At 37.6% G+C, this 19,022-nt stretch overlaps 1 protein-coding gene across 4 annotated transcripts in view; it reads left to right on the top strand.

The window, feature by feature from the left end:
• Positions 1–19,022, top strand: part of RPRD1A (regulation of nuclear pre-mRNA domain containing 1A) — a 59,254-nt gene that overhangs the window by 12,378 nt on the left and 27,854 nt on the right. For all 4 annotated transcript variants that reach the window (XM_004702959.2, XM_045296201.1, XM_045296200.1 and 1 more), the window contains exons 2-4: positions 13,830–13,959; positions 16,953–17,059; positions 17,140–17,237. In XM_004702959.2, the coding sequence (XP_004703016.1) occupies positions 13,830–13,959; positions 16,953–17,059; positions 17,140–17,237 (335 nt within the window). The remainder of the gene's footprint in view (positions 1–13,829; positions 13,960–16,952; positions 17,060–17,139; positions 17,238–19,022) is intronic.

The raw sequence follows: 19,022 nt of genomic DNA, 5'->3' as shown, positions 1-19,022 counted from the left end.
ATCATTTTATTGGGGGCTTTTACAGCTCTTATAACAATATGTGCATCAACCATATCATTTGCCATCATCATTTTCAAAATATTTTCCTTCTGTTTGAACCCTTGGTATCACCTTCCCGCCCCACCTTCCACCTTCATGGACCCCTGGTAAATTATAAATTACTGTTATTTTCATATCTTACACCACCCACAGTCTCCCTTTGCCCATGTTACTGTTGTTGTCCCCCCTAAGAGAATTATACGTCAGTTGTCTGTTCCCCGTTTCACCTCCCACCTTCCTAAGTACTTTTAACACACCATTACAGAACCCTGGTGGCATAGTGGCTATGCATTGGGCTTCTAAACACAAGGTCAGTAGTTCAAAACCACCAGCTGCTCTTCGGAGAGAAAGTTGAGGCTTTCTACTCTTGGGAGAGAAAGGTGAGGAGTTGCCATCTCAGAACCCTGCAAATTCAGTTCTACCCTGCTATATAGGGTCACGATGAGTTAGAATCTATTCGATAGCAGTGGGTGCGTTGTGTTTTGTGTGGTGGTGGGTGTAGTGGTGTGCTCACTGAGCTGCTAACCACCTCCCAGACCAGGGTTCAGAGGGGAAAGGATTGAGACTGTCTACTTCCAGAATGATTGAAATCTTTGAAACCCAGAGGGGCAGTTCTACCCTGCCCTGTAGTCACTGTAAGTCTGTATCATCTGCGTTTCATAGTTCTGAAGATCTGCACCTATTCTTTCATTCCTTAGGCATACAATAGACAGCAAATATCTGTTAAATAAATTATTGAATGAATTTTGGAAAGTATATTGAAACTTAAGACTTTTAGAGCTGTATGAGGTACGGTGTTTTAGCTTTCTTTTAAAGAAAGTGTGTGATTTAGGAAACCTCTGCCATCTTAAGTCAAATAATGAACTCCCAAGTGTAAACATTGTCTGGTGTCAGAAAAATCGGGTGTAGGGGGCGCGCAGAATGTCTGCCCTTTTCATCTAATTTTGTTTGACTTTTTAAAAAAAGTGTGTTTAATGAACCCTTGTGGGTGACTGAGACATTTAGGCATCTACAAGGTCAACATGATTTTTATAATGCTATTAAGATACCTCCCCTTTTCACTCTTGATGTGTACCTTGGTGGTGCAGAAGTAGGGGGAGTACAAACTGTTTGTAACTAATATTAAGGAAGGCAGAGCCTTGCTGGCTCAGTTTTCTGTACCACATACACGTTTTAGAGAAATGTGCCTGTTTCCCTTGATGTTGTCAGTAAAGTAGGATAAATTACTCATTATGAAATCTTGGCTCTTTGCAGGTTTTTTGGCAATCCCTATGACAAAATGAAAAGATAGGTAAAACACTTCTGTATGCTGAACTTTCTGGATTAACAACGCCTGTGTGATAGATTGAATTGTGAACCTTTGTCAACTCAAGAACAACAAACAGAGATGCTGGGTATTCAAGTATGAGTGTATGGAAAGGTGTTTTCTTAGACATTAATTGAGTGAGCCTGACACTTCAAGGAAAACAATTGCTAGTATTTGTCACCCATGATAAAATTCGAGTTTCCAAGCAAAAATTAGAATGTTGGAGAACTGGTATGTGCCTCCAGGAACATGATAGCTTCTATTGTGTTTTTAGTGAAAGTTTACTCAGCATCCTAGGTTTACCATTAACAATTTGTGTACATATTATTCATTGACATTGGTTATATGTTTCAATGTCTCAATATGTCAACATTTTCTTTTTTTTTTTTTATGTCAACATTTTCATTGTCATTAATGTACCTCCCTTTCGGAGCCAACAAACCCAGGGACAAGGGAACAACAAGTGATGGATGGTGAGAAGGGCATAGAATGCCTGGTCGGGTTTGATCAAGTGCAGTACAGTATAGCTAAGAGAAATTACTGAAAGCTGAATGAAGGTTGAACATGATAGTGGGGCAGGAGGAAGTAAAAGGAAATAAAGGAAAGAACCAGGAGGCAAAAGACATTTATAGAGGTATAAACTCAGGCATGTACATCTGTAAATATGTCACTATATAATGATAGGGATATAGGTCTATGTGCATATATTTATAGGTTAAGTATTAAGATAGCAAGTGGACATTGGGCCTACTCAAGTCCTCCCTCATCGCAAGAACACTTTGTTCTAATAACCTGGAATTCAGTGATGCTCACCTTTCGGACATGATCGCTGAAGGCAAAATGGGTGTATAAGCTAATGGGTAAAAAGCTGATGGTGCCCAGCTATTACAAGATATAACGTCTGGGGTTTTAAAGACTTGAAGTTAAATAAAGGGCCATCTAGCAGGGAAGCAGCAAAGCCCACATGGAAGAAGCACACCAATCAGTGTGATCATGAGGTATTGACAGGATCAGGTATTAGGCATCAGAAGACCCAAAACAACCATTTCAATGCAAACGAAGGGTGAGGAATGGAGACCCAAAGCTCATCTGTAGAAAACTGGACATCCCCTCACAGAAAGAAGGATCATAAGAAAGAAAGGAGCCAGCCTGGGTGCAGTATAGTACCGATGAAATACACAACATTCCTCTAGTTCAGTGGTTCTCAATCCTTTAATACAGGTTCCTCGTGTTGTAGTGACCCCCCCCTCAATCATAAAATGATTTTTTTGTTACTACTTCATCACTGTCATTTTGCTACTGTTATGAATCGGGTGATTCCTGTGAAAGGGTTGTTTAATCCCCAAAGAGGTCTCGACCCACAGGTTGAGAACCGCTGCTCTAGTTCTTTAATGCTTCCTTCCTCCCACTATCATAACCCCGGTTCTATGGTACAAATCTGGCTAGACTAGAGCATGTACACTGGTACAGATAGAGCTCTGGACACACAGAATCCAGGACAGATACACCCGCAGGACCAATAATGAGAGTAGCTTTACCTTGAGGGTAGGGGAAAAGCAGAAGTATTCATGTGAAAATTTTTAATGAAAAAAAAAACCCCATTTTTTTGTGCTTGACAAAGGATGTACGTATGTATGGATTGTGATAAGAGTTGTATGAGCCCCAATAAAGTGATTTAAAAAAATTTTTAAGTTAAAAAATTTCAGAAAAATCTCATGTGGCCTGTTCCTCCATCACAGCCAGAATGTTCATATAATTACAATTGAGGTTCAGAACATTTTCCTCATTTGCCCTTTTATAACCACATTATCTTTTCTCCTACTCTACACCCTTCTAAATAGCAGTTTGTCCATTTTTTCTTTTATGGATTATACTTTTGGTGCTAAATCTAGGGCTCTGCCTAATACTAGATTTTAAAGATATTCTCCTGAGTTTTGTTCTGAAAGGTCTACAGTTGTAAGTACAGGATCCATATTGAGCTCGTGCTTGTGTAAGTCTTTCCCCACGGATGGGCGTTGAGTTGCTCTAGTCGTATTTTGTACCGTTGTCCAGAATTATTTGGGCAGGTTTCTGTGGGCCTATTATTGGGTTCTCTATTTCATTCATATAACTATAGCCTCATCTGTGCCTTGTACTTTTGATTATTGTGCCTATATAATAAGTCTTGAGATCAGGTAGACATTTTTTTCTTCAGGTAGACTTTTTTCATATTTTTTAATTTTTCTTATTCAACTTGATTTTAACTATTCTAGTTTCTTTGCTTTTACTTACAAATTTTCAAATGTTTTTTTTTTCTGTATCTATACAAATTATCTGGATTTTGATTGGAATCATTTTAAACCTGTATAGTGATTTAAGGAGAATTGTTATCCTTACTGCATTGAGTTTTCCAATCCATGAACATAATACTTTCCTCCTTTCATTGAAATTTTCTTTGATGACTTTTCATCAGTGTTGGGTAGTTTTGGCATATAAGCCCTTCACATGTTTTGTTAGATTTATTCCCATTTCCTTTTGGGGGGAATGATTTAAATGATAGTATATTTAAATTTTTATCCACATATTTATTGCTATTACAATATGATTAATTTTTAATATTTATTTTAGAGAACCTTGCTGAACATAGTTACTAGTTGAGAGGACTTTTTTTAAATTCCTTGGGATTTTCTGTGTAGTCAAGGATGTCATCTGCAAATAGGAAACATGTACAGTTTTTGACTGATGTCTTTTATTTCATATATTGTACTTGCAAGAACTTTAGCTTGGTGTGAGTAGGCATCCTTGCCTTGAAACTGATTTTGGGGGCAAAGCATTGATTCATCGCCATTAAGTATGATGTTGGATTTTTTTAGATGCTGATTATCAAATTGAGGAAGTTCTTTAATATCTTTGGTTTCTGAGAAGTTTCATCATGAAGGATTTGATGTTTTTCATTATCTTTATCAATTAATCATGTAGTTTTTCTTTAGCCAGATTTAGGGTGGATTACAGTGATTGGTTTTGAATCTTGAACTGGCTTTACATTCCTGAAATCTCACTTGTTTATGGTGTATTATTTTTATATATGGCTGAATCTTATTTACTAATACGTTGTTAAAATTCTTGTATCTCTTCATGGTAACTGGTTTCTCACTTTTTTTTTTGGACACTGTCTTTAGTTTGATTTTGTTATCATAATAATACTGTCTTTATAAAATGAATTGGAAAATGCTTCCTCTTCTGTTTTCTGGGTATTACTATATAGGATGTTAATTCTTTAAACATTTGGTAGAACTCTTTAGTAAAACCAACTAGATTTGCAGATTTCTTTTTGGGGAATATTAAAATTGCAAATTAAATTCCCCTGGTTATTATAGGCCTATTCAAATGATGTTTCATACATAGTATGTGAGTTGTAGTTTGTGGGTTTTTTGATTTGTTTGAGGAAGTAATTTTGTTTCGTTTACTAACTTTGTTTAGAGTTCTTAGAGTATATTATCTTTTTAGAAATAGGTGTGTGTTGAGATGAGGCGTGTAGTGAGATTAGGCCATGTTCTCTTCTAGAGTAGAGTGGTTATTGTCTGAAAGTTCTCTGTCTTGTTTCAGGCTGCTCCTTCCTTGGTCTTTTAGTTAGAAAAACAAGCTTTCTCTGCCCAAACCCTCCTCACTCTCCACCTTTTTGTCTGTTCTATTGGAATTTGGGACCCTTTGAAACCCCTCCTATGATGAATTAAAAGATTCAATTAACTCATCCCATTGGTGTTGGGATTGTAAAGTCTTCAGTAGGTCTGTGCTCTTTCTCATGTTTGTTTTGTATGATGTCAAAGGATTGTAGTTGTACTTAGCAGAGGACTAGAGAAAACCATGTTTGTTTTATGTTCCCAGAAGCATAAGTCCTCTACAAATGGATTTTTATTTTTGAATCAGGACACATTGTTTGGGAAATCTTAGACTAGTATTTCCAACCAATATTTAAACAGTATAATTGTGTATAAAATTGAAAGGTGAAAATCTAGTGCAGAAGTCAGTTCCCAAGTTAATCTGTATCTTCAGAGAAATTCAAAAAGGAAAAAGCTAAGATGATTTTGAAAGGAAAACAATATTGGAGATAGTGTGTGCTTTTTTGGTATACAGGCATTGTAAATTATAAAGGGATTATAATTATGAAAGTAGACATTGGTGCAAGAAAAGGAATACATGTAAATGAAACAGAATAGAGATTTAGAAAGATCCATTTTTATGGGAATATGTAAATCAAGCACTCTGCGCTTTTAATCTGTGATTGTTAGGTTCTTAGCCAGAACAATATATAAAGTGAATTGAATTAAAATGTAAACATTGGGGAAAAGTCAATATAATATGCGTACAGGAATGTATTTCTAATTATTTCTAATCTTGGATAATGGAAGGAGTTTTTACATAAGATATAAATCAGAACTCATTTAGAAAATAGATATTGGGAACTTAATATTTTAAAAAATTATGAGTACAGAAATTAACATCACATTTCAGTTTTGAATACATACTTGAAGAAGATAAGATTTGCAACATCTGGGAGGGGAAAAATGAGGACCTAATTGCCTGGTCTTGGCACAAGGGACTCCATTTTGAATCCGGCACCTTCCTGGTTCTCAGAACTCACCTCTCATGGGCCTCCCTCACATCGGCCTCCCCTCCCCTCGCTGAAAACCAGATATCCCCGAGAAAGAATGTTCTTTGAAGATGTTTACTTCACCTACCCCGGTACCTATAGATAAGATTAACGACCACTTCCCTGCATCCCTTGAAGATGTGTTTATTCCACCCATCCCGGACCTATAGATAAAATTAATGAGCGCTTCCCTTTGAAGTCCCTGTATGCAGCTGTGCCTGCCACCAGGGGATATAAAAACGCAGCCAGAAATTCCCCTCGCGCGGTTTCATTAGCTCATACGTGAGTTATTGAACCCGTCCGCAAGCTTCTCAATAAAGCCTGCTTCTAAAACTTTACCAATTGGATCTTTAATTCCGCTTTGCGCCCCAAAAACCCTTACACTAATGTTGGGGGTTTAAGTGGAGAGAAAATGTTTTGAGAATGAAGTACAAATGCGCTTTACACAATTGATGTGTGTATGGATTGTGATAAGAGTTGTATGAGCCCCTAATAAAATGTTTTTTATAAAATGATGGGAACAAATATACAAATGTGCTTGACATAATGGATATATGTATGGATTGCGATGAGTTGTATGACTCCCCAATAAAAGGATTTTTTAAAAATTTGCAACATCTAGTACAGGAAAAAGCTAATATGTATAATATGTAAAGTGATTTTGTGAACTTGTAAGGAAAATACAAACAATTCACTAGAAAAATGGACAGCCAGATATGGAAGGCAGTTCACAGATGAAACTATATGAGTATGTAGGAATCAACCTCATTAGTATGAAAGACATTGCACATAAAAACATTTTACCCTAAAAAGTTGGCCCAAAAAATTATTAACAATATCAGTGTTGGTGATAAAGAGCCTGGGGTAACATAGTGGGTAATTGCTCAGCTGCTCACCTGAAGGTCGGCAGTTAATAACAGAGCTTGGTAGTCTTATTGGGAAGTTCTTGAATTCTTCCAAAGAGAAGGCTGTGGAAAGTCTGAGGCATCGTACGCAGTGACAGAAATACAGCTGCTCTGTCCATGGTCACCCATGTCTCAGTTATTGAGAAGCAGTTAGTGGTTTGTGACTGAACTCTCACAAGCAGGACAGATTGAAATCCATTTAAAGAATCAGCTGTTGATTATGTGCTTTCTCTGGTCAAAAAAAATTTAGTACATCAGAGCAGTTTCTGCCTTACAACTACCTGCTCACCCACTTGGATTTATCTTCTTTCCCACAGTGCCACAGGCAGAAGGAAGAATCCTGAGGCTGTTAGATTCCATCGCTTTTGGAAACCAACCATTTGGGGGAAACACACTTTCAGGAGACATGCACTTTTTCATAATATGAACTTTCTTTTGGGTCTTAGAAGATGATTCAACTAAAATGTTTTGCATTTCAATTGCTTGTGCTTCATTTTAACAGATTCATAGGCATAAAATTATCTCATCTGGTTAAGGGGCTGAATCAGATCTCCCTCTGTCATAGGAGCCAGCCCCTAACAAATCATCACAGGTCTGGTAGGCAGAATTTTACAGCGATAATAAGTAAAGATTATAGTAAAGTCATAGATAATAAGGAGAGCTAGAAGAGAGATTGAAATAATGGAGTCAGACACATTTCATGGTAGCATGCTCACCTCAGCTCCTCTTGATGGTACATTATGGGCAAGAGAGAGCAAGCTTTATTGCTAACCAAGGCTTATATATCTTTGGGGGGCATGCAAGCCCACTAATTACAGGTAAAGACATGTCACAGGGTCACAGGAAGGGGTTGTACTATAGGTAATACAGTAATGGGAGGGGGACAATCTAAGGGTATGCATGCAATAGGAAGGGGAGGGATTGTGCCACACATATGACAAGATGGGCAGATCCTAGATTCAGGATGGCAGCCTAACTTTGGGTGTCACGGAACAGGTTTGACCTGTTCTCTGGCTCTCCATTGAAACCATTGTCAGTAGGTGTGAACCCCACCTACAGTGGGCCAGACTGATGGCTGAATACCTTCAGGGAGAAGTAATCCATTGTTTTAGCAGCAGGGAGTGGGCTCCACCTGTGGTGGGACCAGACAGTAGTCTGAAGGCAGAATGCATCTGACCTCCCACCATGCGCTGGCAAATAGCCTCTAATGTTTGGCATATCTTTGGGGGAGACAAAGCTGGGGAAGTCTTTTTAGATCCCACAACTCTCCATGCATTTCTGATCTAAGAGAATGAGGGTTTTTTGCGGGGGTGGGAGGGTGGGGGGAGTGGGGGGGTGAGGAGGGGAGGGGAGAAAACATAAGTTGGAGGTAGAGGTCCTGCAGAGGGTGATTGCCTCAATCACTGCCATCAGATAAATTCTGACTCACAGTGACCCTATATGACAGAGTAGCTCAGCCCCCTGGGTTTTGAGACTATAAATCCTTACAGGAATAGAAAGTCATATCTTTCTCACATAAGAGTGGCTGGTGGTTTCAAACTCCTGATCTTTTGCAGCTTAATAGGTAGCCACCATGCACTGTGCCACCATGGTGATTCACAGTCAAGCTGTGGTTGGTGTAGAGGAATTTCAGAGAGCATGTCGAAACCAGGAAAGGTGGACACGTGTCTAGAAAGTAAAAGAAACACCAGAACTTTTCTTTGGAAGAAATGCTATGTGATTTATAAGGAATTATTATGGAAACGTTCACTATTATTATCATTTACATTTTTTCTTCAAATGAAGGTAGCACAGGTGATATTTGGGAAAACTTGGGAGATTATCCAGGACGCTGTCATTGAGTTCTTTTTAATGAACTATTCCGGTATATTGAGGATTATGTAGAAAACTTTCATCCAGTTATTTAATTTCACCCAGCTTTGTAGCAATATTTTAATTAAGATATGTGAATACGTGAAATTTTTTTGTTTGTTTTTCTCCTGACATCAAGCATGGACTCAGATTCATTCTCAATGACAGATACTTTCCAGGACTAGATAACTATATAGTATGTAAGTGATATACTGTATATATGTAACTGTAGAGGCTTCATTATTATTATTTTTTAAAATTATTATTATATTGCTTCCTATTAGAGCGCAACGATCCCTGGTGGCATAGTGGTAGCACGTTGGGCTGGGACACAAAAGATTAGTAGTTTGAAACCACCGTCTGCTTCTTAGGAGAAAGACAGACTTTCTACTCCTGTAAAAAGTTCCAGTCTCAGAAACTCACAGGGGCAATTAGTGGCAGTGAGTTTGAGTATCTCCTGATAACATGTCCAAAGTACACCAGACCGTTCTTGCCACACTTGATTTCTTTTTTTAAAAAATCATTTTATTTGGGGCTCATACAACTCTTATCACAATCCATACACACATCAATTGTGTAAAGCGCATTTGTACATTCATTGCCCTCATCATTCTCAAAACATTTTCTCTCCACTTAAACCCCCAGCATTAGGTCCTCATGCCACACTTGATTTCTAAGGCGCCTTCTAGCTGTAAGACAGATTTGTTTGTCCTTTTAACAGTCCGTGGTACCCTCAGTATTCTTTGCCAGCATCTTAATTGAAATTCACTATTTCTTCTTAAATCTGCCTTATTTATTGCCCAGCTTTCACATGCAAACTAGGCCATTGGAAGTAAGGTGACAGGTCAGAGGCACCTCAGTCTTTGCTCAGTGAACTTCAAAGAGGTCTTTTGCAGCAGATCTGCCCAGTGCAGTTTTGTTTGAATTTTCTTTTCTTAATTGTTTGATTTCTTGACTGCTGCCTCCATGAAGTTGTAGGTCTAAGTAAAATGAAATCCTTGACATCTTCAATCTTTTCTCCCTTTATCATGATGTTAGGAGTGACTCCAAAACTTCAAAACTCACTGCCATTGAGTCGATGCCAACTCATAGTGACCCTCTAGGACAGGGTAGCCTACCCTTGCAGGTTTCTGAGACTGTCACTCTTTACTGGAGTATAAAGCCTCATCTTTCTCCCAAGGGGTGTGGGCAAGGAAGACACCATTTTTCCTATTTCATTCTCATTGAAATATTCTTACTATTAAATATTTCAAACTTTTATTCCTTATTCACCTGAAGGTGTCCTTCCTTTGCCTCTGAAAATCTCAGTACTTTTTATTTTTAAAATGAAACTTCAAAATGTTACTTGGTATTTAAGGACCTCCCTCTTTCTAGTTTCATACTCCATTACTTGCTGACACATAATCAGCAGTGCACTTTATGCACTGGAGCTTCTGCCTAGAATGGTCTTCACATGGATAGTTCATTGGCTATTTACACTTATGGTTTAAAAGGGCTTTTATCAGCTTGACTGTGAGTTGTGTTTTTTTCCTAATGCAGTGTCTGTAGGGGGCTTCAGATAATTTGTGGAAAAATGAGCGAATGGATAATGGAATTTAAGGGATGAGGTATCAGGAATCAAAGAACAAAAAAATCAAATTGTGAATGAGGGGGAGTGCAGATTGGGGACCCAAGACCCATCTGTAGGCCTGGACATCCCCTTACAGAAGGGTCACGGGCCAGTCAGGGTACAGTGTAGCAATGATGAAACATATAACTTTCCTCTAGTTCCTAAATGCTTCCTCCCCCCCATGATCCCAATTCTACCTTAAAAATCTGGCTAGACCAGAGGATGTACACTGGTACAGATAGGAACAGGAAACACAGGGAATCCAGGACAGATGATCCCTTCAGGACCAGTGCTGAGAGTGGCGATACCTGGGAGGGTAAAGGGAGGAGGGTAGGGTAGAAAGGGGGAACCTATTACAAGGATCTACGTATACCCTCCTCCCTGGGGGGTGGCCAACAGAAAAGTGGGTGAAGGAAGACGTCGGACAGTGTAAGATATGACAAAATAATAATAATTTATAAATTATCAAGGGGTCATGAGGTAGGGAGGAGCAGGGAGAGGGGGAAAAATGAGCTCTGATACCAAGGGCTCAAGTAGAAAGCAGATGTTTTGAGAATGATGGCAACAAATGTACAAATGTGCTTGACACAATGGATGGATGTGTGGATTGTGATAAGAGTTGTACAAGCCCCCAATAAAATGATTTTAAAAAAAAGATAATAGAATTTCCCATGTATTTTTTGAAGTATCCTTGAAACTATCTGTTGAATGATTAGATGGCATGAAATCCTAACAGTCATTTATAATTACCCTTTGGTTAAATGCATTTATATTTCCATCCAATTAAATTATACTTACAAGCTTAGGACTTAAATGTATCTACTGCAAAAACTATCTCATTTTAGTCATGCTTAAAAATTTTTTTTTATTGGGGGCTCTTAGAACTCATAACATTACATACATCGATTGTATCAAGCATATTTGTACATATGTTGCCATCATCATTTCAAAACATTTTCTTCTTAAGCCCTTGGTATAAGCTCCTGTTTTGTCCCCACCCTCCCTCATTCTAGTCTTCAGTGATTGAATGTACTAGAAAAAAATAAATGAAATTGGCCGGCAAGGGTAATAAACCGTTAGTAGATTTTCATCTCAAGGTGGTGTGGCTTTTCTCATGTCGTGTTGTAAGAGCTGCAGTCGTGGTTATTCCTGGCATTGATGGCTATGTACATGTGTGTATTAGGTGTAGACATACTTGTATGTTCAACTTCTTGCTGCTGCTTCCCATGCAGATCTCTGTGGGGCGAGGGGAATGGCTTTTATGTTTGTAAATGGCATGATATTTTAGTTTTACTGCATTTATCACAATTGTTCATGGTAATTTTAAATACCAATCTTAATAAAAACATGAGCAGTTAATTAAGATTTTGATTACGTTATATCTCACTCAATTGAAAGTAATGCTCCTCCCACTTCTGATTGTGAACCAGTACAATTAGACTGTGAATTGTGAAGCTAGATGGCTGTTGTTTCATTTGTTTGTCCAATAACTCAGACTCCTGATTTCTTTTTGAAGCCTGGTAATTGGGATGTTTGTGAGATTGTGTAATTGTTCCTTGTGTGACACATTCTGTTTCCTTACTCTGCTTTTTTCAGTAATGCTCTATTCTCACATATTAACCAGCCAGATTGTGTGTGTGAGTGTAAACCTGCTTCTGTTCAAGGTCCTATGATAAGGTGCTAAGAGTTCCAGCCCACTCCATCATGTCAGTTCCAACTCATAACTACTCTGTCAGAGAATAGAACTGCTCCACCGAGTTTCTCAGGCTGTAAGTTTTTACTGGCACAGACAGCCACATTTTTCTCCTACAGAGTGGCACTTGGTATGTTTGACCCACTGACCTTGTAGTGAGCTGCCCAACACATAACTCACTATGCCACTAGGACTCCTAGCTAACCTAGAGGAGCTTGATATTTAGACCCGTTTCTGCTACAGGGTTTATCCTTTGACATGTATTTGAAATCTTAAAATTTTTTACTGTGCTGTTTTAGAAGCTATTTTGAATTATATGTATATACATGTAGTTTGTATTATATAAAACTCAAACCCATTGCCATCCAGTCAATTCCCATTTATAGCGATCCCATAGGACACGGGAGAACTGCCCCTGTGCAGAGAAAGCCTCACCTTTCTCCCCCAGAGCAGCTGGTACCTTTGAACAGCTAACCTTGGGGTTAGTAGCTCAATGAGGAACCACTTTGCCATTAGGTCCCCTTATATCATATAAATAGAATTTATATTTAAATTTCTGAATACCAACTCTTCATTCAACAGCTATTTTGAATTATTTTTAAAAGATTAATAGTAATGCATGAATTAAAGTACCACTTTAAAAATGTTTTTATATTGGTCATTTTATCAAATCACCCATAGTACACAACGTCTTTGATTCCTTACCTATCACCATTCCCAAATATAAACTTAAACCACTTGTGCTTGTAAACATACATTTCTATCATGCTACAGCACAGGTTCCCAAACTGATATGGGCTGCTCACCCCCTTTCAGTAAAAAAACACCAAAAAACTACTCGGTACCCTGCTGGCAACTGAAAATGCTTGTATAGAGTACATCATTCAGGATAAAGTATAGGTATCTGCTTTTGCAGCCCCCCCTTGTTTGCTTGCAGCCCCCCCTTGATTTAATGCTTATGCAATAAATCCTTTATTGTGCAATGAATGTTACTTATGGACACCAATGGGAAACATTTAGATGTTTTTCCCTCTTATAAAAAAGGTATCTTTTGGCCTCCTTCAAAGTAACTTAATAAATTTTGAATCTTCATGATATCAAAGTAAATCCTAAAATCAGTTTGGAATTTAGGGCACCATCTGAATAGCGTGGACAATCACCATTTAATTTTAAGTGACTATATTTCGTATAGTTTATAACGATTTAAATAAATTTAGTCCATTTAGAGCAGTGTTGTCCAACGTGGGCTATATTGTTCCCTGGAGGATGCTGAGATGAACAAGGGGGGGCTGCAAAAGCAGATACCTATACTTTATCCTGAATGATGTACTCTATGCAAGCATTTTCAGTTGCCAGCAGGGTACCGAGTAGTTTTTTGGTGTTTTTTTACTGAAAGGGGGTGAGCAGCCCATATCAGTTTGGGAACCTGTGCTGTAGCATGATAGAAATGTATGTTTACAAGCACAAGTGGTTTAAGTTTATATTTGGGAATGGTGATAGGTAAGGAATCAAAGACGTTGTGTACTATGGGTGATTTGGTAAAATGACCAAGGGGACTGAATGATCTGTCACCGACTGACCTACTCTTGCCTCTTTGGCGTGTGTTCTTTCCCACGCGGTTGGGCTACGCAGAGTAGTGATCCTGGAGAGTGTTACTGTGGCAGCTTAAGAAAGTGGGCAGTAACGTGGGAAGCTGTATTGAATATGATATATGATGCTACTCATCCTGTTTACTTCAAAGTTTGTCTAAGAATATTTTTTAGTAGATTAAATATTTCTTTGTTTTTTCCCCCCAGCCAAACCAAACAGGAAGCTTACTTTTCTATACCTAGCCAATGATGTCATTCAGAACAGCAAAAGGAAGGGACCGGAATTTACAAAGGATTTTGCACCAGTTATAGTGGAAGCTTTTAAGCATGTTTCAAGGTATGATAATTGTTTGACTACTAGCTAGTCTGTTTTAAGTGCATCATAGGCCCTTTTGATAAAATTTACTTTATGCCATTAAAAAATAGATAATATATTTCTTTGAAGTTTTTGTTTGAAAAGACATGTTTGAAATTAACCACATTTGTAGATATGCTAAATGAAGGAAATTAAAATACATTTTTTTAAAATGTTGATAATTTGGGCCTTTAGAGTACTTGAATTACTGAATTATTACTTTCCTTTAAGAAGCAAAAATTAGTTGCCTTTTTGGAATGAACTTCATTACAAAGGAATAAAGGCATTGCATTGAAAATTTGTGTGTTTAAAAATTATCTGTCTTCCAGCCACTATGCCTGGATAAACAGTACCCCTCCCCCACATTGCTTTTACTGATTAAGTTTTTCTAATATATAGGTAGTTTATAAATATTTTTATTTAAAATGAGCATGAAGCTGTTAACATTCTTGGCCACAGAAAATTCTGAGGATTAGAAACCTCTATTTGTTGGCTAATGACCTTTGTAAGTGCATATTTCCAAAAGTTATATGCAAATAATTGGTAGGTGACTGAGAGTAAACAGATTAAAGTGGGCTAAATTACTCAGTAATTCTAAATTATAGAATTCAATGGTAAGTGATGATGATAATGTTGTTGAATGTCTTGAGTTTTAGTTATGGTAGATACTTTTAAAGAAAAATTATAGATTATGAAATATTGGTAATATGTGTTCTCATCCTTCAACTTAAAATACTGTCTTTGACCACCTTTTCATAATTTGTTGTTTCTTAAGAGTTTTGTCCTAGACCTTATTTTGATCTTACTCTTCACTTGCCCCCTGGATGATTTTGGATACTGCATGTATTTTGATATTATCCACACCATAACAACTCACTCATATACTCCAGTACACTCCAGTGCCCTTTTTTATGTGTGATTATTTGCTTATTGCCATTTCTAATGGATTGTTTCTCAAACAGCTCAAACTCAATCTGTCTAATGCTGAACACATTATGTCCTTTTCTCCTGTTAGGCTTACTCTTCTAGGTTTTGTTCTGTAAATGGCAACACCGTATATCCTGATGCCCAAGTAAGAAATGAGATGTTATTTAACTCTGCTATCTCTTTTACTCCTTAACTCATGTAGTACATGCTACCTTGGTTCCTTGAATCTCTTTTTAGTCCAATTACTGTAGCATCTTTTCTGGTCTTTCTGCATGCACCATTTAATCCAAAACTAGTCAGTTTAAGAGCTGATCAAATACCTTTGAATGGCTCTTTTTCGCTCTAGAAAGCAAGTGTTCTTTCATGACCCTGTTTGCCTTTCCAGACTCCCTGAGCATCTATTAGCTCTTCCTGCCTTTAGGCTTTTATATGTATTACCTCTCACTCCAAGTCCATAAACTATTAATGTTTCACAACTCAAAGAACATACCCACTGTTATTAAATAGTACATGCAGATGCTGCTGAAATAGTTTATATCTTGCTCTGTATATTCTAAATAAACTTTAAAGAAAAAAAATTACTGAGTACCTTCTCATTTTCTTGGCCCTAAGGATTCAGTACTGAGCAAGCAAAGGTCTGTTCTTAAGGGGCTGACATTTCAGTGAAGGCAAAGGTCAAAGAAAAACAACCAAACTCACTGCCATTGATCCAGTCAGTGCCCACTCATAGTCACTCTATAGGACAGAGCAGAATTGCCCCTTGTGTGTTTCTGAGACTAACTTTTTACAAGTGTAAAAGGCCTTAACCTTTTACCTGCAAGAGTGGCTGGTGGTTTTGAACCACTAACCTTGGAGATGGCTAGCTCGTAACCACTACACCACCAGACTCCTCAACTAGTTAGACAAGTACACTTATAATGTCAGATAGCAAGTGTTACGATGATATGTAATGCAGGGAAATAACTAGAGAATACGAGATGCTCAGCTATATAGAGCAGTAAAGAATGAATACTTTGGTTAAGGGCCATTTGAACAGATTAAAGAAAGGAGATCACAATTAGAATCTGCTGTGCACTGACTGAGGCAGGGGTACAGTCAGCTGGGCAATTTCTTTTGGAGAAGATGTTAGGGTGCATGGACTGAAAAGTACCAAGAGGTCAACTTATGTCAGTCTTCTGCCTTAGAGCATGGATTTGAGTTTATCCTTGCTAAGATAGGTCTTGAGCAAGATCTATTGAACATTACTAAGAGGCTTTGTAAAGAATCAGGATGAATGAGTAGAGACTGGGAGACCGATGAGCAGACTATTGCAATAATCCAGGCAGGATATAGTAGCAGCTTAGTGTAATATGGTGTGGAAAGGGGGCATAGGAAGTGATTGAGAATAGCTCTTGTTTCTCATTTTCCCATATATCCAATTGTCAGTACCCAGATTAAGTATTACTTCCTCAGATAAACTTAATGATCTCTTTTACGCAGTCAGATCTCTCTCTTATGACCACCCTCTTAACACCTGCCATGTTTTGTAGCATTTATAAATAATAGCTGAAATAAAGCTCCATTAGTACCTTCAGTGTCTATGGTAGTGCTTTGATTCATAAATATTTGTTGAATAATTTAAGAAGTCACCTATGAGAAAACCTCCCTTAGTCTCATGTTCAGCCCCAATTAAGTTAGACGCCTCTTTGTAAATGCCAAGGAGATTATACTAACACTTTTGTGGCTATTGTAGTTTTCTCTGTATTATAGGTTCTTTGAGGAAAGCCAGGAGTAAGTCCTTCTTGATCATCACATACCTGTACTGCTGACCAATTAGTGGTGCTTAGTAAATACGGACAGTTTCTTTTAAGAGAATAAATGTCTGATTGATTATACATGGGTGCTTCAGAAAGTTTCTGGGAAAGTTTTATTGTCTTTAAATACCATTTTCCATGAACTCTTTGAAGTCCCCTGATATTTGAAAGTGACCATCACATTTTCAGTAGCATGGAGTATTTTTTTTCCTGTTACTATACAAATAGATATGTATCATTTTTGTTTATTTTTAGTGAAACTGATGAAAGTTGTAAGAAACACCTCGGAAGAGTTTTATCTATTTGGGAAGAAAGATGTGTTTATGAAAATGATGTGTTGGATCAACTTAAGCAAGCTTTGTGTAAGTATGTAAAATTTTTATCATGATCTCATCAATAAAATGTATTCTTTATTTAAAACTTCCATGTGGTTGTATTTTAGATGGTGATAAGAAACCCAGGAAGCGAACTTATGAACAGATAAAGGTGGATGAAAATGAAAACTGCTCCTCCCTGGGCTCTCCCAGTGAACCCCCACAGGTAGGATTTTTTTTATTATTAACAGATTTCCTTTGTTCTGGTAACTTCATATAGTCTCTGAGCTTTATGAATTTTAACATTTTATTTTCTATTGTAGTTTAGTTTGCCATTCAACAATGTGTACAGATTTTGTTTTGTGACTTTTGTTACCCTGCCCTCGGTGTACAGGCTGTTCCTGTGTCCTCCTACTGTCGGACTCTGTTCAGAATGTTGCCTTTGGGGTCTCGTGATAGATTGATTTTTATTTTTGGTTATTAGAAAGAAGATGCCTGAATATATCTTGTGCTCATGTTTAATGTAGTATGCTTTGATTATGTAATCATATTTTACATAGAAAGAGCATATCTAATCTCTAAGTGTGATTTGGTCTGATGAGATACACACTATTTTACGTTTTATGTTAAATAAAACATTTTTATAATGACTTTTTATATGGTTTCAATATATTAAAAGTTTTCACTTTTAGATTTAAATATTGTTCCTCTAAGTATTTTTGTTTTGGAATATGGGCAGAGCTTTCGAATGTATATTAGAGTAACAAGAATATATTGACATGGTTCCATGGGATTATATAGAACCATGCAGTTTTAGGGAAAAAGAAGATGGATTTGAATCGTGACTGTAATCCCCATGTCCTCCTATGTTGATAGAGTATAGTATTACTTAACCATCTAATGAATTCCAGAAAGACATGTTGAACTTTTAATTTAGGTAGATATTGAGCCTTTAAGTGTCTTCATTTCAATTATGTAGGGGAGCCATTAAAATTTTAAAGAAAAAGTGAAGGCATAATTCTACAACAAGACAAATATCTCTGTGGGCTGAAGTGACATAGAAACACCAACTAGGTATTCCTGGCCAGAGCCTGACTTCTTCTTCTTTAATCGTTTTATTAAGGTTTCATACAACTCTTATCACAATCTATACATACATCAGCTGTGTAAAGCACACTTGTACATTCATTGCCCTCATCCTCAAAACATTTGCTCTCCACCTAAGCCCCTGGCATCAGCTCCTCATTTTTCCCCTCCCTCCTTGCTCCCCCCTCCCTCATCAACTCTTGATAATTTATAAATACCTGACTTCTTCTGAGTTCAGGTATAGAAGCCTATGTGAAGGGCCAGAACTTCTGTGCTGTAGGATAACAAGAATTCTAAGTTCTATGTAGGAGTTAGAGGACTAGACCCAAACATTATAAAGAACCAAAGGTAGTGGAGCTATCTTCCCATGAAAGGAACTTGAAGGGAAAATACAACCTCGATTACTGCCGAGTATTTTGGCTTTATATGTATCTGTGTATTCCCAGCCAATCCCCAAACCAAGCTACTCATTGGATTAAGCTACTATGGCCAAGAAATTGAACTTTAGTACAGATTCTAAGTTTCCAAACTTAGGTGGCCTACCACCCCCTTTTCAGACCAAAAAAAAATTACTCCATATGTCTTTTCCACCCCTCCCCCAACAAAAAAAACCCCTAAAACCTTTGCCCATAATCCAGGATAAAGTGTAGGTAACTACCTTTGCAACCTCCACTGCTCTACACCCCCACCCCCACTCGAGTGCCCCCTGTTTGGGAAACAATGTACTAGTAGGTCTGGGGAGGCCAAGTGGTACCCTCAAAACTTGGGAACTTGATTCATGTAGATCTCCAATGCCTAGTATCATGTAGTTTCTGTTTCTTAATATAAAAAAGAAATGGAGTTTTTTTTAATCGTTTTATTATGGGCTCATACAACTCTTATCACAATCCATACATACATCAATTGTGTAAAGCACATTTGTACA

This window comes from Echinops telfairi, unplaced genomic scaffold (genome assembly GCF_000313985.2).
Source record: "Echinops telfairi isolate 266 unplaced genomic scaffold, ASM31398v2 ScPeMD7_7400;HRSCAF=8409, whole genome shotgun sequence".
Taxonomy (NCBI): domain Eukaryota; kingdom Metazoa; phylum Chordata; class Mammalia; order Afrosoricida; family Tenrecidae; genus Echinops; species Echinops telfairi.
Note: the sequence above shows the minus strand (reverse complement) of the source record. Positions and strands in the feature narration are given on the sequence as shown.